Consider the following 26681-nt stretch of genomic DNA (forward strand, 5'->3'; position numbering starts at 1 on the left):
GTAAATATGGTTGTCCATTTTGCCCAGTGCGAGACACTAAACCTGCACAGTAGATGGCATGGCTTAGGTGCAATGTCAGCCAATACCTAATTACTTAACATTCCAGGCTCTAAATGTTCATAGACATTGGTGATCATGTGATGTCATTGATTTCTAGTAAACAGACATTTCCATTATCTTACAGATATGTGAGACTTCGGGTAAACATTATATATGCCAACAGGCTAAGTAAACAACATGCTCAATTTACATGAAACATACTTTCTATATGGTTTACCGTAGCTTACCATAGCTCAGATTCTCAAGGTGCCAGTCTCTTTCACCTCCATCTTTTCTTAGGCTTCCAATGATGATAGTAATGCAGGAGAGAAATAGAACCAGTCCAATAACAATTCCAGCCAGAACCAATGGAGACACCAAAAGTGTGGGGTCATGGCTGCTTCGGATGTAACCAAAATATTCCAGAAGAGGGTTACTCTGGTTTACGTGAATTTCTGTAGGGATACATGAAGGTGGTTGAAGATAATTTTGAGTTAACAGATCCCTCTTGACTAACCTGTGTGATGTCAGAAATGTAGGACAGCTCACCTAGTATACCGTATATTACAATGGTTTCTCTGTCAGTACATGCAGTTTGAGAAATCTTTTGCTTTATTTAAAGCCTATTCACACACAGAAGAATGGAACACCCAATTGTATACACTGGCTTAGTATATGAATATGGAGGGCATGTCGGCCTCAACTTCATGCTGTGGTCGCCCTGCTCTTTTCATGCAGAGAGTAGGGGCGCAGTGCGGGAGATTGATGGATCCCAGTGGTCAGACCCCCACGATCTGACACTTATCCCCTATCCTTAGGTAGGGTGCCTGAAAGTTAAACAGATTTGTAAATTATACAAAAAAAGAAGGTTGCAGCAGCACTCTTGGTCAAAAAATGGAGGCTCTTAGCGCACTTTTTGATCAAAACGTGTCCCCCCATCCACCGCACGGAGGTGTCCTCATTTCGGATGGGACCCTAACACACATTCTAAGCCTAACACTCATAACACTCACCTCTGCTGGACATATAGCCTCTGACTGGGTGACATGCTGGATCCATTATCAATTTAAATTAAAATACCTCCTGTGAAAAGGGGGAGGGGTGCACAGCTACAGAGGGTGCCATTCCCCCTAAGTTGCACAAAAAAAACAAACGAAAAATAGCCAGCACAACTACCTAATACACGGGTGCATGCTGCTGTGGCAAATACAGAGTATACAAAAAAGAAGGTTGCAGCAGCACTCTTGGTCAAAAAATTGAGGCTCTAAGTGCATTTTTTGAGCAAAACGTGTCCCCCAATCCACCACGCGGAGGTGTCCTCATTTCGGATGGGACCCTAACACACATTCTGAGCCTAACACTCATAACACTCACCTCTGCTGGGCATATAGCCTCTGACTGGGTGACATGCTGGATCCATTATCAATTTAAATTAAAATACCTCCTGAGAAAAGGGGGAGGGGTGCACAGCTACAGAGGGTGCCATTCCCCCTAAATTGCACAAAAAAACAAAAAGAAAAATAGCCAGCACAACTACCTAATAGCCTAAGAGCCTCCATTTTTTGACCAAGAGTGCTGCTGCAACCTTCTTTTTTTGTATATTCTGTATTTGCCACAGCAGCGTGCACCCGTGTATTAGGTAGTTGTGCTGGCTATTTTTCTTTTTTTTTTTTTTTTGGTGCAACTTAGGGGGAATGGCACCCTCTGTAGCTGTGCACCCCTCCCCCTTTTCACAGGAGGTATTTTTATTTAAATTGATAATGGATCCAGCATGTCACCCAGATTTGTTAATTACTTCTATAAAAAAAAATCTTAATCCTTCCAGTACTTATCAGCTGCTGTATACTACAGAGGAAGTTCTTTTATTTTTGAATTTCTTTTCTGTCTGACCACAGTGCTCTCTGCTGACACCTCTGTCCATATCAGGAACTGTCCAGAGCCAAGAGAAAATCCCCATAGAAAACCTATCCTGCTCTGGACAGTTCCTGACATAGAGAGAGGTGTCAACAGAGAGCACTGTGGTCAGACAGAAAAGAAATTCAAAAAGAAAAGAACTTCCTCTGTAGTATACAGCAGATGATAAGTACTGGAAGGATTATTTTTTTTTTTAAATAGAAGTAATTTACAATTCTGTTCAACTTTTTAGAACCAGTTGATTTAAAAAAAAAAAAAAAAAAAATTTCCACGGAGTACCCATTTAACGGAAAAATACCAACAATTCTGTCCATGTGTGTATAAGGACAACATTTCCAAAATCAGAATTTTTCAGGGACCAGTTCAGTTTTGAAGTGGATTTGAAGGGCCTTCATATTAGAAATACCCAATAAATGACCCATTATTAAAAAAAAAATGCACCCCTCAATGCACCCTTTAGGAATAGCAGCAAAGTGACGGAGAAAATTCAAAATCTTCATTTTTACACTCGCATGTTCTTGTAGACCCAGTTTTTGAAAATTTACATGGGGTAAAAGGAGAAAAAGCCCCCCAACATTTGTATACCCAATTTCTCTCGAGTAAGGAAATACCTCATATGTGTATGTCAAGTGTTCGGAGGATGCAGTAGAGGGCTCAGAAGGGAAGGAGCGACAATAGGGTTTTGGAGAGTGAGTTTTTCTGAAATGGTTTTTGGGGGGCATGTCACATTTAGGAAGCCCCTATGGTGCCAGAACAGCACACAAAAAAAAAAAAAAACCATGGCATACTATTCTGGAAACTACACCCCCCAAGGAATGTAACAAGGGGTGCAGTGAGCCTTTACGCCCCACAGGTGTTTGACAAATTTCCGCTAAAGTTGGACGTGAAAATGAAAAATTATATTTTTTTCACTAAAATGCTAAAATCTTTCATTTTCACAAGGGGTAATAGGAAAAGAAGCCTCCCAAAATGTATAACCCCATTTCCCATTTGTAACCCCACTGGCTTTTGACAGATCTTTGGAACAATGGGCTGTGCAAATGAAAAAGTACATTTTTCATTTTCACAGACCACTGTTCCATAAATCTGTCAGACACCTGTGGGGTGTAAATGCTCACTGCACCCCTTAATAAATTCTGTGAGGGATGTAGTTTCCAAAATGGGGTCACATGTGTGTGTGTGTGTGTGTGTGTGTGGGGGGGGGGGGGTCCACTGTTCTGGCACTATGGGGGCTTTGTAAACACACATTGCCTTCAATTGCAGACACATTCTCTCTCCAAAAGCCCAATGGCGTTCCTCTTCTGAGCATTGTAGTTCGCCCGCAGAGCACTTTACATCCACATATGGGGTATTTTCTTACTCAGAAGAAATGGGGCTACAAATGTTGTTTTTTTTTCTCCTATTCTCCCTTGTGAAAATGAAAAATGTAGGGTAACACCAGCATTTTAGTGAAATTTATTTTTTCATTTTCACATCCAACTTTAACGAAACTTTGCCAAACACCTGTGGGGTGTTAAGGCTCACTATACCCCTTGTTACATTTCATGAGTGGTGTAGTCACACGTGGGTATTTATTGTTTTGCGTTTATGTCAGAACTGCTGTAAAATCAGCCACCCCTTGTGCAAATCACCAGTTTAGACCTCAAATGTATATGGTGCACTCTCATTTCTGAGCCATGTTGTGCGGCCGCAGATCACTTTAAACCCACATATGTGGTAGTTCCGTACTCAGAAGAAATTACACATTTTGGGGGTCTTTTTATCCTTTTAGCACTTCTGAAAATTAAAAGTATGGGGCAACACCAGCATGTTAGTGTAAAAAATTAAACACATCATGAACACGAAGGGGTAAATACCATCTACCCCTGGGCAACACCAACTGCCCCATATACCTCACGTCACACGATGTGGCTCACCACACCAGAGTCTGCTGCCCCAACACATGTTCTGCTAATGCTTCTTCCAGAGGTGTGGCTACTGGTGCTTGCAAAGTCTATTTATATACAGATGCACCAATCACAATTAAGAAAACAAATACACATTGAACAATAAATTACCTATTTACATAGTGTCTTCCTACAACATCCGGCCATGCATAGTGAAGTAATGATGTATTGACCTCCTAAACCCACTCATGGGAGAAGTCATAAACAAGAATACACAGGCAAGTTCACTGATTCAAATACACAGGCAAGTTCACCGAAATGGTGGTATGATCGCACCTTATGTGTACTAGTGTGCCTAGTTTAAAAATCGGACTTAACCATTCAGGATTAGTAGGGTGATTCTAACCTTGACTGATCAACAATGAAACAGTTAGATTATGTGATCTTAATTCTGATCTGTGCTTGGCAATATCCGGAAACCCCATAGTCAATGAATGGAGCACTGGCTATGCATGGGTATTGCACTCAGTTCATTTCAACTCATTTCTTGTGATGGGTAAGGGTCCCAGCGATTGGACCATCACCCATATCCCCTATCTTATGGATAAGGGATAATTTTTTTGGGGACCATGGCACTCCAGCAAGCAATATGTCCCCTTTATTATTCACCAGCAACAGTGCTGCACGTTTAATGGAATAGTATGGAGCTGCTATACTAGGTACAGCCACAACCATATGTGCTGCATGTTCTTGGAAATCATTGAGGGGAAACAGGCACTTGCTGCTCATAATTCAGCAGTCAGACCCCAACTGATCTTGTCATTTCTACTGATACATGAACCTAAGTGGATGCTAGTGTTATATTATATATATATATATATATATATATATATATATAGCAAACAAAATGTAGAGCAGCGCCCGAGTGGATAGTAGATGGTGCAGGCAGCGATGAAAAGGTCCTAGGTCAAGGTAGGTTACACATCCAAGAAGAGGCTGCAGCACTCAAGGTTATGAGTGTAAAAAAGGTGTTTATTCCATATCAATACAAAAAGTGCAACGTTTCTGCTGCCAATGCAGCCTTTTTCAAGCAACAAACAGTGATCACATGGGTGCTATATATATGTAAATGCACAAACAAATCAATAAAGAAACTAATCAAAAAATTAAGAGGTATATACCATGTAAAGTGCAATAAGATATAGGGTAAAAGCTACCACTATAATGATAAAGTGCATAATGGACCATGTATGTTAAAAACACAATAAAACTTTACAAAGGCCACATTTTACAGACAAAAATGTCATAATACAGTAATTGCATCATTAAGTTCAAACATGTGTTACATAATTAATGACAATACGGGAGGCAGGATGGTTCAGTTGCACTCACCCTATATGTTATATTCGGATCATGCATCCAGTGTAACCAGCGATGCAGCATGGGCGTCCGCGCGCGCGGCCACGTGACACGCCAAGTCACATGATCATCCTCCACCGCGTCACGTGTCCGCGTGCACTTCCGGTCATGCGCACCGACATGTAAACAATGAACGGCTACATTGGAACAAATGCGCGTGTGCGCATGTCCAACAATGTGACTCTAGGTGCGGTTCGCAACGGCCGCAAAAAAGGTCACAATAGAGTCTGAGAAGTAACAAGTATAAGATAAATTGGAATAAGATAAATACAACAGAAAAAATGTGTGGAGTAATAGGGTAAAGTATAAGTGAAATAGAGAAAAATAAAGAAGTATAAATAAAATAAAATAAAAATAAAGAATAACTAGATGAATAAATAATACAAGTAGAATAAGGAAAATTAAATAAATATAAAGGTAGAATAAAAGAAAATAAAGCTAAATAAATATAGAAAAAAATAAAAATTAATAAAAATTGATAGAAAAATATATATAAAAAATATATATAAAAAAATATATAAAAAAATAATAATAAATAAAATAAAAATAATAATATAAAAATAAAATAAAATAAAATAAATAGAAATGGACAAAGATGCACATTGCTGTCTGTAAACCAGGCATGTATATCAATCACTCAGGGCCAAAAAATTTTATATATATAGTAGTACCTCTGTGCCTATTATAGGGCCACCCAGGAAGGTGGTGTATCCTCACCCAGGTGAGCCCTACCACAGGAGACGTGAAGGCGTAATTAAACGTCATCTCGCCAACTATGGAAGGCCAAATCATGAGGTTGGGTCACCCCCTTTAGTGGCCACTGCATCCATAAAGACATCTGTACTTTGTCAGACTAGTGCTCAATGTGTCCAAAAGAAAATGAATAAAATAAAATAAAATAAAGTAAAATAAAATAAAATGAAATAAAATGAAAAAGAATAAATGAAAAAAATGAAAAAAATGAAAAAAATGAAAACATTTTTTTGAAAAAATGAAAAAAATGGAAAAAATGAAAAAAATATGAAAAAAATAAGAATAAAGAATAAAAGATAATAATAAAAATAATAGAGGTAATGAAAAAAGGGGATAAGTAAAACAAAATGAGTCAGAGAGGAAGAATAAAATGAAAAGATCATTTATTGAAAGAAAGAGTCACCATAATAATAGCATAGTAGAGTTAAATATAGGTCACACTGAGCTAAATAATAATGTGTCAAGATAACAAAATTTATAGGGTGGCTGCAACATTCTCCTCTCGCCAACCTGAAAAACATAACAAAAAAATATAAGATCAATACAAAGTATTGTAATGTTTGGTAAGTGATCACATTTCTTATACGTTCGTGATGCTTAGGTCCTCAGTGAAGTGGGGTTTATGCACTATATATTTGAGGTGTTAAAGTAAAATCCACATTGAGGCCCTTTGGGCGAAGTGACTGTAGTTCAAAGATCCATTTCAGTTCTAATTTTTTCAATTTGCTGATCCGATCACCTCCCCTCTTTTGTTGGGGTACGTGGTCGATCAGAGTGAAATGCAAATCCCGTTCGGTATGACCATGTTCAGTGCAATGTTTTGCCACTGGCAGGTCTAGCCGTTTTTTCCTAACCGTATACCGGTGGTGATTAAACCGAGTTTTAAAATCCCATGTGGTCTCACCTACATAGATGAGACCACATGGGCAAACCAAGACATACACAACAAATGTGGAAGTACAGGTCAAGTAGTACTTGAGGTCATACACCTTGCCGCTAGTAGGGTGCGTAAACTGTGGACCCTTGACCATCTGGGAACAGTTAACGCACCGGCAGCAAGGGTATGAACCCTTGTTTTGTACTGTAAGGTAACGCTGAGTAGAGGTCTGGCGAGACACATCAGCTTTGATCAATCTATCCTTGAGGTTGCGAGGTCGCCGATAAGACATAAGGGGCGGACTCGCAAACTCAGGGATTTGCGGAAAAGATTCACCCAGTAATCTCCAATGTTTGTTGACCACTCTGGAAATTAATCCCGAGTGATCACCAAATGTGGATACAAAAGGGACACGGGGCACAGAAGACTTAGTTCTAGATTCATGAATCAGTTTTGTTCTGTCCATCTGCATGACATGCTATATTATAGAAGTATTATAGAAGTAACCATCCTCGCCCGATGGTCCGATCTTTGCCCACAAGTCAAATGATGAGGGCAAGACGGATCATCGAGAGAGAGGATGAATTGGAACCAGCCCTGGACAAAATGATTAGAAATTTTTCTCAACGTGGCTACCCCTCCAAACTTTTGGAGGAGAGCAAACAGCATGTCATGCAGATGGACAGAACAAAACTGATTCATGAATCTAGAACTAAGTCTTCTGTGCCCCGTGTCCCTTTTGTATCCACATTTGGTGATCACTCGGGATTAATTTCCAGAGTGGTCAACAAACATTGGAGATTACTGGGTGAATCTTTTCCGCAAATCCCTGAGTTTGCGAGTCCGCCCCTTATGTCTTATCGGCGACCTCGCAACATCAAGGATAGATTGATCAAAGCTGATGTGTCTCGCCAGACCTCTACTCAGCATTACCTTACAGTACAAAACAAGGGTTCATACCCTTGCTGCCGGTGCGTTAACTGTTCCCAGATGGTCAAGGGTCCACAGTTTACGCACCCTACTAGCGGCAAGGTGTATGACCTCAAGTACTACTTGACCTGTACTTCCACATTTGTTGTGTATGTCTTGGTTTGCCCATGTGGTCTCATCTATGTAGGTGAGACCACATGGGATTTTAAAACTCGGTTTAATCACCACCGGTATACGGTTAGGAAAAAACGGCTAGACCTGCCAGTGGCAAAACATTGCACTGAACATGGTCATACCGAACGGGATTTGCATTTCACTCTGATCGACCACGTACCCCAACAAAAGAGGGGAGGCGATCGGATCAGCAAATTGAAAAAATTAGAACTGAAATGGATCTTTGAACTACAGTCACTTCGCCCAAAGGGCCTCAATGTGGATTTTACTTTAACACCCCAAATATATAGTGCATAAACCCCACTTCACTGAGGACCTAAGCATCACGAACGTATAAGAAATGTGATCACTTACCAAACATTACAATACTTTGTATTGATCTTATATTTTTTTGTTATGTTTTTCAGGTTGGCGAGAGGAGAATCTTGCAGCCACCCTATAAATTTTGTTATCTTGACACATTATTATTTAGCTCAGTGTGACCTATATTTAACTCTACTATGCTATTATTATGGTGACTCTTTCTTTCAATAAATGATCTTTTCATTTTATTCTTCCTCTCTGACTCATTTTGTTTTACTTATCCCCTTTTTTCATTACCTCTATTATTTTTATTATTATCTTTTATTCTTTATTCTTATTTTTTTCATATTTTTTTCATTTTTTCAATTTTTTTCATTTTTTCAAAAAAATTTTTTCATTTTTTTCATTTTTTTCATTTATTCTTTTTCATTTTATTTCATTTTATTTTATTTTACTTTATTTTATTTTATTTTATTCATTTTCTTTTGGACACATTGAGCACTAGTCTGACAAAGTACGGATGTCTTTATGGATGCAGTGGCCACTAAAGGGGGTGACCCAACCTCATGATTTGGCCTTCCATAGTTGGCGAGATGACGTTTAATTACGCCTTCACGTCTCCTGTGGTAGGGCTCACCTGGGTGAGGATACACCACCTTCCTGGGTGGCCCTATAATAGGCACAGAGGTACTACTATATATATAAAAAAATTTGGCCCTGAGTGATTGATATACATGCCTGGTTTACAGACAGCAATGTGCATCTTTGTCCATTTCTATTTATTTTATTTTATTTTTATATTATTATTTTTATTTTATTTATTATTATTTTTTTATATATTTTTTTATATATATTTTTTATATATATTTTTCTATCAATTTTTATTAATTTTTATTTTTTTCTATATTTATTTAGCTTTATTTTCTTTTATTCTACCTTTATATTTATTTAATTTTCCTTATTCTACTTGTATTATTTATTCATCTAGTTATTCTTTATTTTTATTTTATTTTATTTATACTTCTTTATTTTTCTCTATTTCACTTATACTTTACCCTATTACTCCACACATTTTTTCTGTTGTATTTATCTTATTCCAATTTTTCTTATACTTGTTACTTCTCAGACTCTATTCTGACCTTTTTTGCGGCCGTTGCGAACCGCACCTAGAGTCACATTGTTGGACATGCGCACACGCGCATTTGTTCCAATGTAGCCGTTCATTGTTTACATGTCGGTGCGCATGACCGGAAGTGCACGCGGACACGTGACGCGGTGGAGGATGATCATGTGACTTGGCGTGTCACGTGGCCGCGCGCGCAGACGCCCATGCTGCATCGCTGGTTACACTGGATGCATGATCCGAATATAACATATAGGGTGAGTGCAACTGAACCATCCCGCCTCCCGTATTGTCATTATTTATGTAACACATGTTTGAACTTAATGATGCAATTACTGTATTATGACATTTTTGTCTGTAAAATGTTACCTTTGTAAAGTTTTATTGTGTTTTTAACATACATGGTCCACTATGCACTTTATCATTATAGTGGTAGCTTTTACCCTATATCTTATTGCACTTTACATGGTATATACCTCTTAATTTTTTGATTAGTTTCTTTATTGATTTGTTTGTGCATTTACATATATATAGCACCCATGTGATCACTGTTTGTTGCTTGAAAAAGGCTGCATTGGCAGCAGAAACGTTGCACTTTTTGTATTGATATGGAATAAACACCTTTTTTACACTCATAACCTTGAGTGCTGCAGCCTCTTCTTGGATATATATATATATATATATATATATATATATATATATATGTTATTCTTTATTGTCAACACATTTTCAATTATCCCTTTTTCAGTCTCTACCTACTCGGGTTCTTTTCTTTTTTCAGTTTTTTTTTTTCCATACAGAATAGTATCTTCAGGCTACATTGAAAGATTGTGTATTCTGATTTAAAAATGTGTCCATCAAATGTTTGAGTGACAGGTGCAGTGAGATTAGAAGGAACCTTGAGAGTTCATTTTTGACTAGAGGTGGGTATTTTTAATTGTACCTTTCAGCCTTGTGATAACCCTTTCCCCCTCTTTGTCTGAAATGATTCATTCCAAAAGATAACGCTGGTTAAGCTTTAGAGCACTGGGGATGAGCACAAAAGATGAAGCTCAACTATAAGTCTTAGGATTCAATCGTATAAATGGCTTATAAAGACTTTTTCTGAGTGGAGGCAATTGTGATAAAGCTGCTGGTGCAATAACATGGTCTAGATAATGTCTTATAATGAATATATATTTTTTTTTTGTAAAAAGGGGTTGTCTAGGACTTTTCAATAAACTTGCATTGCAGTGACTTTTGTGGGTGTTTTATTGTTTTATATACACTTTCATTTTTTACCCATGGGTTGGCCCCACCACTTTCCAGGATCGTTGACAACTTTTATCTAGATACATGTCAAAAGTTTTGATCAGTCAGAATCTGGGGGAGAAGTATGCCGCTAAGTGATTCTCTCTCAGCTGTTTATGTGTGCCACTGATATGGTCCTGTGATGGATCCTAGAGTCACCCTACCTACTTGGATGGACTTTGGGACGTCACTATTTGTACCCCTCAGTTGATGTTGTCCAGTGACATAAAGCTCAGAGTTAAAATACTTTTATTTACTGTTTTCATACACTTTCTGCACACGGTCCACCTCCTTTACACAATACACCTTTTGCACACGGTCCACATTTTGCACTAATTCTACACATGCTTCTCCTTTTTGCACACAGTCCGACTTCAGCACACCTTCACCTTTTGCACTCAAGGCACTGTATAGGGAGAGCTATTTTTATTGGATTATCTCCCAGACTCGCTGTCACCTGTATTGTCTTTACTGACCCTTCCCCCTGTGATGTCCTTCCTATAAAAGAAGACACTTGTTCCACAATAAAGAGTTTTGATTTTATACCTGAAGACTGGTGTTGCCTGGTTCTTTGGGTACAAGGAATATTGCCTGTGATATGCTGGGGCTTGTCATTCGGAAGGAGAAGTCACTTTTGGCGGAGTCAGTCCATCACAGGTCCCATAGACTTTCACTGAGAGTCCATCTTGGTAACATGGCACAGAGCTGGGAGAGAGCGCTTAACTACACTTCCCACTGCCCGTTCTACAGATCGGTCTGGATCTTAACTCCCAGACCCTGATGGTGATAACTTTTGACATGTCTCTACAACAGTAACAGTGACCATTTATAGATTAAAATGATACTTCTGATACAGGTTAACACTACCGTACTCCTGACTACCTGAAAGGACCTGGTGATTCTTTGCTGCCATCTTCTTTCCATGATCTTTGAATCAACTCCTAACTAACCAACTTGCAGGACCCATGGAGCGAGAATCCCAATAAAATAACGGGATGCAGGGAACCTGAGCTGAGCCCCCTCTCTCATATGGACTGCCACTATGGTACTTGAACATATGTACAGGCTAGAAAAGGCTAGAAGTACATATGTATTGTTACGCCGAGCGCTCCGGGTCCCCGCTCCTCCCCGGAGCGCTCACGGCGTCTCTCTCCCTGCAGCGCCCCGGTCAGTCCCGCTGACCGGGAGCGCTGCACTGTCATGGCCGTTGGGGATGCGATTCGCACAGCGGGACGCGCCCGCTCGCGAATCGCATCCCAGGTCACTTACCTGTCCCGGTCCCCGGCTGTCATGCTCTGGCGCGCGCGGCTCCGCTCTCTAGGGCGCGCGCGCGCCAGCTCTCTAGATTTAAAGGGCCAGTGCACCAATGATGGTGCCTGGCCCAATCTTCCCAATTAGCTTGATTAGTTTCCACCTGTGCACTCCCTACTTATACCTCACTTCCCCTGCACTCCCTTGCCGGATCTTGTTGCCCTTGTGCCTAGTGAAAGCGTTCCCTTGTGTGTTCCTAGCCCGTGTTCCTGACCTCCTGCCGTTGCCCCTGACTACGATCCTTGCTGCCTGCCCTGACCTTCTGCTACGTCCGACCTTGCTCTTGCCTTATCCCTTGTACCATGCCTATCTCAGCAGTCAGAGAGGTTGTGCCGTTGCCGGTGGATACGACCTGGTTGCTACCGCCGCTGCAAGACCATCCCGCTTTGCGGCGGGCTCTGGTGAAAACCAGTAGCTACTTAGAACCGGTCCACCGACACGGTCCTCGCCAAACCCTCTCTGACACAGAGGATCCACCTCCAGCCTGCCGATCCGTGACATGTATTCATTCCGGGAGCGGGAAAAACATGTTTAGACAGCATAAGCTTATCTCTCTACAGTAAAAAGAGTTTTACATGTTGAAATCCACTATACCTGATCCTTTTTTCTCCAACAGCTACCAGTGGGAGACGTTCGTGATCTCCCCATTTACATCAGACTTTTGTTATTTTGTTTGAAATCTGATCGATTTTCCAGTGTGAAGACCCTGTCAAACAGCTCCTCATATCTCAGCTCTCTTTGGAACTATGTAGGCACCCCATGAATGTTTGTAACAAATATAAAAAACTGCACATGCAATATATAGAATTTTGGAGTGCAAGAGGCATCAATGGAGCTTGGGGACCATTTTTGATTACGTCCTCTAAATGAGTACAGACGTACATGATGTCATCAAAGTTAGAGTTGAGTCTTTTTACTTTAGATTCGGTGTGACTCCTCTCTTTGACAGGGATGTCTCTGCAATTATTTTTCTTGTACAGCAATTTATTCTCATTTTATAAGCCCATTTGGACATTACAAGTCATGGATAATGCAAATCCTTACACTTGTAATTTTTTCATGCCAGCTGCTAAGTGCTGCCATTAATTAATTCCATTATAAAATTACCCTACTAATTACGTGAAAAAATAGCTTTTCTTTCTATAAATACTCGGAGGGATAAGTTGGCATCTGCTGGCTTTTGCTGTCTTCTACACCCTGGGAATGATCACATTAAGCTCCAAAACAAGTTTTAGCATGAATTCGATGCTGCGAGAAGATGAAGGAGGGGCCTTTGCTTCTTACCACTGAGAGGAATTTATTGTGTCTTTTGTGTGTTGGTCTTTTCATAGTTATATGCATATTTCTTGTTACAGATTTTTCTCGCTCAATCCTTCTCATTCCCCTGACATTATTAGAGAGTGATTATAAAGGATAGAAGTATTACATTGAAGGAAGACACGTGTCAATAATACAAATAACCCAGTCTAGGATTCCATTAATAGGGTTGTTTCAGGCACACAATCCCTTTTCTATAGAGTCAGTTAAGGCATTAGGACATCATAGAAGGGAGTCACCTGCTCAGGACTTACCCTATGTTCCAGAGCAGTGAGCATTTTCCAAGGAGTGTCTGTGGTTCAGACAGACTCATTCATTCATATACTACATGATCAGCCAATTATTTCTTACAGGGCCACAAAGACACAGGATCCTTAAAGGGAAGAAAGTCATGATGACAGAAAATGGGCACCACTTAAGGCTATAGTGTGTAGTGTCCAGAAGTGGTGTCCACAGTCACTGGAGACAGATGATGCCCAAGGGGTACAAGAAGGCAATGTGGGCAGGAGGCAAAAGATGGCATGGATATTTGCAAGATGGCAGACAGGATAGTAAGAGCTCAAAGATGCACATCTGGTCAGTTAGTCATCCAACCAGGCAATTATTTTAGTGGTTGGCGTGTAGTACTATATTTGGTGGTTGGCCCCTTTTCCTTTAGTTATAGCTGCTGTTCAGTGTTTTTCTTTTTCAGTTTAAAAATGTTTTTTCTTTGAGAGACAATCTCTTCAGCACTGTAAAGAAGATTTGTAATTCTCCCACAGTTATGGGAGGTAAATTGCTTTGGATTATCCTAACTGCGAAATTATTTATAATCAGATATAGGAGTCCATGGACTATTTGGCCAGTGCTGAGGAAATTAACTATTACTGGGTGTGATCTCACTATATCTCTAGGTCAGTTATGGATCTACCCTGTAGAACACTATCACCCCTGTCCCCTCCCCCCTCCCCCATTCAGCCCTCTGTCACCCCTGTTCCCCCCCATTCAGACCTCCTAAAGCCCAGCTATACACATGGGGGTATGTGCAGAGCATTGCACCCTAGTTTCTGTACTACAGACACTAGGGTGCAATGTTCTGCGCATATCCCCATGTGTATAGCAATGTACAATGTGAGGGAAAGCAGGCGGGATTGGGCACAGATGTTAGTGGGAGCAGGTGGGATTGGACCAAGATATTGATGGAGCGGGCGGGAGTGGAGAAAACACCCTGCGTGAGCTGGCAGGAATGGACAGAAATTCACCAGGAGCGGGATTAAAAACACAGTCCCGCGCAGGGCTCTATTGTAAACTGTTTTTGCTTTGTATTGACTGTTGGATGGTCCATCTATGTACAATAGTTTTCCCCCCTACAGTACTTGCTGGATTTTAAGAAAAATTGTTTACTGGCGGCCATCTTGCAGGAAGAGAAGTCTGGCATCAACATAGACCCACACAGGTCCTGATGCTGTATTAGTGTTGAACATTGCACTATAGCGTTACTGTGTAGGGAGGAATCAGTAATAAGGCATATAACTAAAGGATTGAGCAGAGTTCAGTAAAGTCCATGGGTAATATCAGAAGAACCTGCTATGTGTGATTCAGAGCAGCAGACATCTTTAGAGCCTCCATGAGACAAGTTTGTGGGCTGGAGGCAAGAGACTGTACAACAGAGTGGCTGTTTGCCCTGGTACCTACTGAAGTGAACTGGTGGAGTAAGGGGGACAATTTCACTCCCTCTCCTGTGCTTTATAGTCAAACCTTTAAAGGAAATCTGTCACCAGTGTCACCTTCCCTAATCTGATGACAATAGTACTGAACTTGTCCCTCTCTGTGGCAGGGATCTTCTGTAATTTCCTCCAGTCCCGGCAGCCGGCTTGGGGTACAGGCGGAGCTTACTGACGTCACAGCGGGACCCAGCACGGAACAGCAGTGGTGACGTCACTAACCTTTGCCCATGTCCCAAGCTGCTGCTGCTCTCTGCTCCCTGCTGGGTCCCGCTGTGAGAGAACAGCAGCAGTGACATCAGTAAGCTCCGCCCGTGCCCCAAGCCGGGTGCCCGGAGCAGAGCTAATGGAAGAGATTACTGAGGATCCCTGCCACGGAACGAAACAAGGTGAGTACCGTTGTCATCTGTGTCACCTGCACTATCTGTCGGTACCAACAGGTTAGTGCAGGTGTCACTGGTGACAGATTTCTTTTAAGAACTTAGCAGTGCATTCTATAAGTATTCAGCATCGTGTATTATACTTATTGTTATACTGTTGCTACAATTTATGTGAGCAGTCCTTTGAAAAGACGGCATTGCCTTCAAGGGAAGTTGGAATGGAACTTTGACTTGGGGCCATATTCCTGTGTTGAACAGAATATTACGTGAGGTGCACAATACACACCTGCAGACAAGGGATTCTGTAAAAGGTAATGGTATAGAAGCCACAAGCATGCATGAAAGGCACAGAAAATTAAAGTGACTGATGCAACCCTTTGAGCTGTGTAAATGTGGGCCATAGGACAGGCTGACTTATTTGGTCGAATCGTAGGCAGAGACTAAGGTCTCTGATACCAGTTTAAGGACCAATTAGGAAAGTCATACCTCTGTTGATATAATTTTCTTTACTTGCAACATGTGACTTTTTCTGAAGAACTCCTCTTACAAATAGACAGACAACCCCTACAATCCGAGCACTGCACTTACTTGTGCATGTCACCTTGATTGACATGTAACCTATCTGGAAAGGCTGTAAGGTCACTTAACGTCTGGGGCTCAGTGAAATAAGCCTCTTCTGTTCAATGAGTCAAATTTCTCTACTCCTGTGGAGAGCTTAAAACAAACAAACAAACAAACAAGCAAACAAAGAAACATAGATCAGAGCACATAATGTCATCATATAATAATATAAGGATCAATTTTTAAACTCCTTTTACAAAATTTTGGGTCAACAGTCCCGAATTTGGGACCTTCTTCAAATGATCTTCCACCTTCGAGGACCTGACATGTCAATGGATTACACTTACATACCATTGGTTTCTCAGCCTGCTGTGTGAGCCAGGTGTGTGTCGCAGAGCCTCAGTGTACAGAGCCCTGCTTGTCCTCAGTGTACAGAGCCCTGCTTGTCCTCAGTGTACAGAGCCCTGGTTGTTCACAGTGTACAGAGCCCTGCTTGTCCTCAGTGTACAGAGCCCTGCTTGTCCTCAGTGTACAGAGCCCTGCTTGTCCTCAGTGTATAGAGCCCTGCTTGTCCTCAGTGCACAGAGCCCTGCTTGTCCTCAGTGTACGGAGCCCTGCTTGTCCTCAGTGTACAGAGCCCTGCTTGTCCTCAGTGCACCGAGCCCTGCTTGTCCTCACTGTACAGAGCCCTGATTGTCCTCACTGTACAGAGCCCTGCTTGTCCACACTGTACAGAGCCCTGCTTGTCCTCAGTGCACAGAGCCCTGCTTGTCCTCAGTGTACAGTGTCCTGCTTGTCCTCAGTGTACAGAGCTCTGCTTGTCCTCAGTGTATAGAGCCCTGCTTGTCCTCAGTACAAAGAGCCCTGCTTGTCCTCAGTGTACAGAACCCTGCTTGTCATCAGTGTTCAGAGGCCTGCTTGTCCTCAGTATACAGAGCCCTGCTTGTCCTCACTGTACAGAGCCCTGCTTGTCCTCAATGCACAGAGCCCTGCTTGTCCTCAGTACACAGAGTCCTGCTTGTCCTCATTGTACAGAGCCCTGCTTGTCCTCAGTGTACAGAGCCCTGCTTGTCCTCAGTGTACAGAGCCCTGCTTGTCCTCAGTGCACCGAGCCCTGCTTGTCCTCACTGTACAGAGCCCTGCTTGTCCTCAGTGCACAGAGCCCTGCTTGTCCTCAGTATACAGAGCCCTGCTTGTCCTCAGTGTACAGTGCCCTGCTTGTCCTCAGTGTACAGAGCTCTGCTTGTCCTCAGTGTACATAGTCCTGCTGGTCCTCAGTGTACAGAGCCCTGCTTGTCCTTAGTGTACAGAGCCCTACTTGTCCTCAGTGAACAGAGCCCTGCTTGTCCTCAGTGCACAGAGACCTGCTTGTCCTCACAGCACAGAGCCCTCTGCTTGTCCTCAGTGTACTGAGCCCTGCTTATCCTCAGTGCAAAGAGCCCTGCTTGTCCTCACTGTACAGAGCCCTGCTTGTCCTCAATGCACAGAGCCCTGCTTGTCCTCAGTACACAGAGTCCTGCTTGTCCTCATTGTACAGAGCCCTGCTTGTCCTCAGTGTACAGAGCCCTGCTTGTCCTCAGTGTACAGAGCCCTGCTTGTCCTCAGTGCACCGAGCCCTGCTTGTCCTCACTGTACAGAGCCCTGCTTGTCCTCAGTGCACAGAGCCCTGCTTGTCCTCAGTATACAGAGCCCTGCTTGTCCTCAGTGTACAGTGCCCTGCTTGTCCTCAGTGTACAGAGCTCTGCTTGTCCTCAGTGTACATAGTCCTGCTGGTCCTCAGTGTACAGAGCCCTGCTTGTCCTTAGTGTACAGAGCCCTACTTGTCCTCAGTGAACAGAGCCCTGCTTGTCCTCAGTGCACAGAGACCTGCTTGTCCTCACAGCACAGAGCCCTCTGCTTGTCCTCAGTGTACTGAGCCCTGCTTATCCTCAGTGCAAAGAGCCCTGCTTGTCCTCAGTGTACAGAGCCCTGCTGCCCTGCTTGTCCTCAGTGTACAAGCCCTTCTTGTCCTCAGTGTACAGAGCCCTGCTTGTCCTCAGTTTACAGAGCCCTGCTTACCCCCAGTGCACAGAGACCTGCTTGTCCTCAGTGTACAGAGTCCTGCTTGTCCTCAGTGCACAGAGCCCTGCTTGTCCTCAGTGCACAGAGCCCTGTTTGCCCTCAGTGTACAGGGCCCTGCTTGTCCTCAGTGTACAGAGCCCTGCTTGTCCTCAGTGCACAGAGCCCTGTTTGCCCTCAGTGTACAGAGCCCTGCTTGTCCTCAGTGTACAGAGCCCTGCTTGTCCTCAGTGCACAGAGCCCTGCTTGTCCTCAGTGTGCAGAGCCCTGCTTATCCTCATTGTACAGAGTCCTGCATGTCCTCAGTGCACATAGCCCTGCTTGTCCTCAGTGTACAGAACCCTGCTTGTCATCAGTGTTCAGAGGCCTGTTTGTCCTCAGTATACAGAGCCCAGCTTGTCCTCACTGTACAGAGCCCTGCTTGTCCTCAATGCTCAGAGCCCTGCTTGTCCTCAGTACACAGAGTCCTGCTTGTCCTCATTGTACAGAGCCCTGCTTGCCCTCAGTGTACAGAGCCCTGCTTGTCCTCAGTGTACAGAGCCCTGCTTGTCCTCAGTGCACCGAGCCCTGCTTGTCCTCAATGTACAGAGCCCTGCTTGTCCTCACTGTACAGAGCTCTGCTTGTCCTCACTGTACAGATCCCTGCTTGTCCTCAATGCACAGAGCCCTGCTTGTCCTCAGTACACAGAGCCCTGCTTGTCCTCAGTGCACCGAGCCCTGCTTGTCCTCACTGTACAGAGACCTGCTTGTCCTCAGTGCACAGAGCCCTGCTTGTCCTCAGCATACACAGCCCTGCTTGTCCTCAGTGTACAGAGCCCTGCTTGTCCTCAGTACACAGAGCCCTGCTTATCTTCAGTGTACAGAGCCCTGCTTGTCCTCAGTGAACAGAGCCCTGCTTGTCCTCAGTATACAGAGCCCTGCCTGTCCTCAGTGTACATAGTCCTGCTTGCCCTCAGTGTACAGAGCCCTGCTTGTCCTTAGTGTACAGAGCCCTGCTTGTCCTTAGTGTACAGAGCCCTGCTTGTCTTCAGTGTACAGAGCCTTGCTTGTCCTCGGTGCACAGAGCCCTTCTTGTACTCAGTGCACAGAGCCCTGCTTTTCCACTCACATTTCCTGTATTTTGTCTTTGCACAGAGACACACATACAATAGCTGCAAGACAGCATTTTGTCATCCAAAAATTTTCACATTTTCACTAATGTATATTACAAATATTCATGTAATGTTATTATCCACATTATGTAAAACATATTTGCAAATAACAGGTACACGTTAAAAGGGTTTCCAATATTTCACATCTAGGGTTGAAATAAAAGAGCAGTCGATACACTTCAAACACCTACTAACAGGCACATCAACTTGCTTGTTCCTAATGTGTGTGTGCGCGAGTGGAATAGAGAAAAATTGTGCCCCATTGGGGAAAGGGACTGATATGACTAGTTACAATTTCTCTACAGAGGCAAAGCAAAACCTGAATAATAAATTGAAGAAACAATAATTAAAAGAATATTTCATAAAAATAAAAAAAAAACATTTTATCAACCTGGGGTTGGGTGAATAAATTGATACTTAGCTCCTCCGGTACACCACAGCTCTCATTTGTTTACGCCTTTCAGACCATCACTTCTCCCTGCTTCTGAGATGAGTGATCGGAGCAGGACCTGTCTACTAAACCAATCACTGGCCATGGCAGTGTTCCGTCTCTCCCAAAGATTGGCTGAATAAGCAGGTCCTCCTCCAATCTCTTGTACTGAAGAAGGGAGAAGAGATGAGCAGGGGGTATCAGAAGGAGCAGCAACCGGAGATGCATAATATACTTTTTTAAATAAAATACTCCTTTATTGAACACAACATTTTTGTTGACAGAGACCACCAAAATTGGCTGGGTATCTCATGCATATGGCTAGCTCTTGCCAATAGGAGCCACATAGCTTTATTTCAGTTTAAGGGTACGTTCACAGGATCCTGTGCAGATTTGATGCGCAGGATTTGTAACTGCAGATTAGAAGCTGTGCGCAGTCATTTAGTTTACATTGAAATCTGCAGCAGAAAATCCTGTGCATAAAATCCTGCGCATCAAATCTGCGTACGTGTGAACGTACCCTAAAGGATTGTTTTTCCAGTTGTGCAAACCCTCAGCTGTGAAAATATTAGGTCTGTATGGGTTATTGCAGGTTGTACACATCAATACTGTTATTAGGTTATAGGGATAAAAAACATTGGACTCAACGTTCAGATCCCAGCGCCAGTTTCTCTTTTAACCCCTTAAGCACTCAGCCCATTTGGACCTTAAGGACTAAGACAATTTTATTTTTACGTTTTCGTTTTTTCCTCCTCCCCTTCAAAAAATCATAATTCTTTTATATTTTCATCCACAGACTAGCATGAGGGCTTGTTTTTTGCGCGACCAGTTGTCCGTTGTAATGCCACCACTCACTTTACCATAAAATGTATGGCGCAACCCAAAAAATACTATTTGTGTGGGGAAATTAAAAAGAAAAACGGAATTTTGCAAATTTTAGAAGGTTTTGTTTTCACGCTGTACAATTTATGGTAAAAATGACATGTGTTTTTTATTCTCTGGGTCAATACGATTAAAATTATACCCATAATTGTACACTTTTCTATTACTGTTGCGCTTAAAAAAAATCACAAACTTTTTAACCAAATTAGTACGTTTAAAATCCCCCTATTTTGAAGACCTATAACTTTTTCATTTTTCCATATAAGCGCTGGTATGAGGGCTCATTTTTTGCGCCGTGATCTGTACTTTTTATTAATACCATATTTGCTTATACAAAACTTTTATTACATTTTTTATTAATTTTTTTGGGGAATAAAATGTTAATAAAAAAGCAGCTATTTTGGAATTTTTTTTTTTTTTTTTACGTTCACGCCGTTCACCGTACAGGATCATTTACATCTTATTTTAATAGTTTGGATATTTACACACGTGGCGATACCAAATATGTATATAAAATAATTTTTCTTTACACTTTTTGGGGGTAAAATAGGGAAAATGGAACAATTAAAATTTTTATTGGGGAAGGTGTTTTTCAAATTTTTTTACTTTATTTTTTTTAACTTTTTTAACTTTTATTTTTACACTCTTATAGTCCCCATAGGGGACTATTTATAGCAACCATTCGATTGCTAATGCTGTTCAGTGCTATGTATAGGACACAGCACTGATCAGCATTATCGGTCATCTTCTGCTCTTGTCTGCGGGAAGGCAGCGGAGCCAGGTGAGGGGACCTCCGTCTGCCGTGCAGGATCATCCTGTTAAGTGACCGCGATGCTGCAGATGCCGTGATCTGTATTGATCACGGCATCTGAGGGGTTAATGGCGGACATCCACGGGATCGCGGGTATCCGCCATTACCGGTGGGTACCTGGCTGCGATCCACAGCCGGGACCTGCCGCACATGATGCCGGCATCGCTCCGATGCCCGCGGTTATGCTAAGGACGTAAATATACGTCCTGGTGCGTTAAGTACCACATCACCAGGACGTACATTTATGTCCTGCGTCGTTAAAGGGGTACTCCTCTGGAAAACTTTTTTTGTTTTTTAGATCAACAAATGCCAGAAAGTTAAACAGATTTGTAAATTACTTCTGTTAAAAAATCTTAATCCTTCCAGTACTTTTTAGGGGCTGTATACTACAGAGGAAATGTTTTTCTTTTTGGATTTCTCTTATGTCATGACCACGGTGCTCTCTGCTGACCTCTGCTGTCTATGTTAGGAACTGTCCTGAGCAGGAGAAAATCCTGCAGAGAGCACCGTGGTCGTGACATAAGAGAAATCCAAAAAGAAAAACATTTCCTCTGTAGTATACAGCCCCTAGAAAGCACTGGAAGGATTAAGATTTTTTAACAGAAGTAATTTACAAATCTGTTTAACTTTCTGGCATCAGTTGATCTAAAAAAAAAAAAAAAAAAAAAAAAAAGTTTTCCACGGGAGTACCCCTTTAAGGTGTTTGAGTACTGAAAGGTTACCATGGTAGGAGCCATATGATAGGCTACTCCAGTCACATGTTGCGATGGCATGTTGTATGTGCAGGGGAGTAAAGAAATACCCCAAGTGATGATCATGGATGCATTTCCTGCCAAGAGAAACTGCTGGCATGGTATGTTTGCCTTGACAACGTGACCACCTACATCTCTCATAGCTACTTTTAAACTTCTGGAAGGTGACATGTCCAGAATTACCATTGTAAGTACTCCTTCCCTAACAGCAACAAAGAGGTTAAAAATGGGGAGAAATAGAAATATAATATTAGAAAGTTTCTAAGCTTTGTGAAATGATGAAACTTTGTTTACATAACACCAGGAAACCTCAAAACCCAAATAACAAGGGGTATGTACAGTATACAAACAATATGTCATGGTGCCATACAGTATAGGAGTCTAGACCATCCAATGTTTTATTGTAAACCTTCCCATTTACAAGGTCCTATATGTGCAATTCATTGTGCACTGGGGTTTATAAATGTCTGCCCTGCGTCAATACAAGAGGATGTTGCTATTTGCATAGGCCTTGTAAGGGTTAACTGGCTATATCCCACCGTCGTAAGGCCTAAATATAAAATCTTCATGCACAGTAGATTATGCAGGAAATCCATCTATGAAATCAGCATCTCTCTTACCAGCGGTGAAGAGCAGGTTCTCCTGTCCCCATGGAGCTTAGTCCCGGGCTGCAGAAGGAAGGAGCAGCATATGCCATAGAAATAGATGACAACAGCAGATGGGAAAAAGGGGTTTTCTATGTTTCTTCGTGGAAATGTATGAGACTAAACTCCCCCCTTAAATTCAATATGGACACTGCCCTCCTGGAGACAGGATCAAAGCAAACCTCTAATGTCTCTGATTTAAAAGGGAGGGGGGCAGTAGAGAGTACAATGCAAATAGACTGAGGCTGAATGTGCTGGGAATGATTAAAGCATAAAGATAGAGAAGGGATGTGACAAAGGATCCTCCGCTGCTCCCCGTAAACACCGCTTTACATGTCTGAAGATAAAAGAAGGCGCAGCATACATTATCAATGAGATCCATCACCGGATTCTCCCTTCAAAGGCGCATGAGAAACCACATGACTTAATGGGAGGGAAACAGTTATTTTATAGGATCATACAATATTTATTGATGTTCAGTTTGTTCATTGAAGATGGAAGAATCTATCTATCTATCTATCTATCTCATATCTATCTATCTATCTGTCTATCTCATATCTATCTATCTCATATAAATTGTATCTGTCTATCTATTGGATCTATCTATCTATCTATCTATCTATCTATCTATCTATCTATCTCAAACAAAGATTGCTGCCCGTATTTTCTTCAAACTATCTATCTCATATATATATATATATATATATTGTATCTGTCTATCTATCTATCTATCTATCTATCTGTTTTATCTATCTATTTATTATCTATCTATCTATCTATCTATCAGTGGTGTCCCGGCACCGTATTTCATACTGTGCCTTACTTATTAGTCCCCAAAGTTAGAGTCCCTAGGACTGTCGGGGTTCACTTCCCTAATTAACCCCTAGTCACCCCTTAGTAATTTAATATTTATAACAATTAGCATTATAAATATGTATATAGTGTCACTTACTTGTTTTAGCGTCGCAGGACCTGCGGGTCATGTGACACGGTTCACAGAACTCTATGGTTTGCTAAAGGACCTTTGGTGGTTCTAGTCAGGTGATCACCCACAATCCATTGTAACGGTGACAGCTGATATGGACCAATCCAAAACAGCCAGTCCCTGCCCATATAAGGGAGCTGCGGCCATTTTGTCGCTCTCTTGGGTTGCTGACTCTGGACGAGGTAGGACCTCGGCAGCTTTCAAGACAATTACTAGGCCAAAGCCTTGCGGCCTAGGCCTGCACTAGAGACGGATGGTTCTTACAATTCCCCGCTATCTCCGCAAGATCTCTGGACCTAATCCGACCCCTAAATCCAGCGGATCTATGCAAATAAAATCCTCCTAATCTGAAGAGAACTTTCTGGTCCTAAGCAACTGTCAGTCACTGCTGTGCTGTCTATATAGACTCTGTTATCTGGACTGTTACCGTTACTGCATGTACAGAAAATCTTCAGTAAAGTTCCTGCAAGTTTTAAGTTCAGCACTGCTGTGGACAACATCACTACAGAGTTTTAACCCTCACCCTGGTGTCACGAGTGACAAGGGTTAAATTAACCCCTCATATACAACAGCAACACCCCAACTACCCTACACCCCCACCAGGCTACCACATATCTATTTATTATCTATTTATCTATCAATCTATCTATCTATCTATCTACTTATTATCTATCCATTTATTATCTATCTATTAATCTATCTATTTATTATCTATCTATCTGTTTATTATCTATCTATTTATTATCTATCTATCTATCTATCTACTATCTATCTCATATACATTGTATCTATCTATCTATTTATTATCTATCTAAAAAATCCAGAACACAGCAGCACACAAAATTAGTGTAAAAAAAGTGGAAGTTAATTCCATATATCCAGTGTAACAGGTAAGAGCAACGTTTCTGTGACCTCTTGTCACTGTTATTAAGCTTGATAACGGTGACGAGAGGTCACAGAAACATTGCTCTTACCTGTTACACTGGATATATGGAATAAACTTCCACTTTTTTTACACTAATTTTGTGTGCTGCTGTGTTCTGGATTTTTTTATGTGAGTGGAACCACTGCCCAGAGTTCCCATACAGCCTGCACCAGCTTCTAATTCATCACTTATATGGTTGTGCTGCTCTCCTTGGATCTTCTATCTATCTATCTATCTATCTATCGTCTTAACATCTATATGTCTGTCTGTTTTATCTCTCATATCTATCAAATTTAAAGAAGCTTTATTTGTCAGGCCAAATACATATTAGCATTACCTATAGGGGCTATAGAAGTCCATGGCATATGGGGCAGCCTAGAGGGAGCACAACTGGTACAAGAGTAAAGACTTGTAGTCAGTGGGATGGCTGAGGCTTGTAGTCATCACACCAGTTAAGGTCTGTGCCTCACTTGTCACTATGGTTTGAGGGCTCCACAGGGATTCCTCATACTTTGTCAGGCTGGCAAGGCCAGACATCAATGTTTTTCTAATCCTGGACAACCCCTTTAAAGTGCTGGTCACTGGTGATGTGAGATGCCCTTGGTGACTATGTGCAATGATACATGTGCAATGATGCATAAAACAACTCGCAGTTCCTTCACTGGAAAAGAGCAGCAGCTCACTTTGTCAAACCCAGGCTGCTTCAGGATTCTTAGTAGGAGCTGTCATTGTCCCAAGCTGTCAATAGCAGAGAGGCTGCATTGACACATCCACTCACTAGAGAGGCTAGCTCTCAATTGACCTAACTTTCTTTTCCTCTCTGTATAGAGGCTGGAGCAGAGCAAGCTCCTCCCTTCTCTCTGGAAGATTCCAAGCTGTGTTTAGGGGTATGTTAACCTTTTACTGCACATAACAATACCTGATACATTGCAGTAGTATTTAGCACAGGAAAACATATTAGGAAATCGTGCTATCTGATATAATACAGCATAAATATCAAAAGCACATATGTAACAAGGCATTAGTCAGAAAACACCCAACCACAGGAGCCACAGGAATCCCAGTAAGACTTATATATCTGCAAGATATGCATATATCTTGTTCCTACCTGGGGGCACTACCTACTGTGGCATTACCTACTACATACCTACTGGAGGCACTATCTACTACCTACCTACTGGAGGCAGTGTCTACTCGGGGCAATACCTACTATCGACCTACAGGGAGAATTATCTAGTGCCTACCTACTGGGGCATTACCTACTATCTACCTACTAGGGCATTACCTACAACCTACTTGGGGCATTACCTACTGGAGGCATCACTTACTACCTACCTACTGAGGGCCTACCTAATGTGTGGGGACTGCTGCCTATCTAATGTGGGGGGGACATCTGCTTCCTATCTAATGTGGGGAACTTCTCATGCCTAGCTAATGTTGGGGACTATCTACTACATTCTACCTAGCTTATATGAGGACTAACTACCAAGCTAATAGGGGGGCTACCTACTACCTACATAATTTTACATAATTTATATGGAGTTTTCAGGCAGAGGACAGCTATCTGGGGGACTTACCTACAGGGGGCATGACTACCTACCTGGGGGCCACTACCTACCTGGGGGCATGGTCTGCTAGGGGCCACTACCTACTGGGGGCATTACCTATATGGGGCACTACCTACCTTGGGGACACTACATACCTGGGGGGCACTACCTACTGGGGCATTATCTACTATCTACCTACTGGAGGCACTATCTACTACCTACCTACTGGAGGCACTGTCTACTGGGGCAATACCTACTATCTACCTACTTGGGCATTACCTACGACCTACTTGGGGCATTACCTACTGGAGGCCTCACTTACTAACTACCTACTGGGGGCATTACCTACTACCTACCTACTGGGAACATTACTGACCTAATGGGGCCTTCTATCATTTAAAGGGATTTCCTTTCTACCTACTGGGGGCATTACCTGATAGGAAAGAGGAAATTACCTACCCACCACCACCCAATCCCTCTACCCTTTCCTTTTAACACACCTACTCCCTCATACTA

General features: G+C 42.1%; 1 protein-coding gene across 1 annotated transcript in view; it reads right to left on the reverse strand.

Moving 5' to 3' along the window:
• Positions 1-26681, reverse strand: part of BEAN1 (brain expressed associated with NEDD4 1) — a 42050-nt gene that overhangs the window by 11913 nt on the left and 3456 nt on the right. Inside the window, 1 exon segment of the mRNA XM_056526102.1 lies at positions 288-494. Coding sequence (XP_056382077.1) covers positions 288-494 — 207 coding nt within the window.

The sequence above is a fragment of the Hyla sarda genome, chromosome 6, assembly GCF_029499605.1.
Source record: "Hyla sarda isolate aHylSar1 chromosome 6, aHylSar1.hap1, whole genome shotgun sequence".
NCBI lineage: Eukaryota > Metazoa > Chordata > Amphibia > Anura > Hylidae > Hyla > Hyla sarda.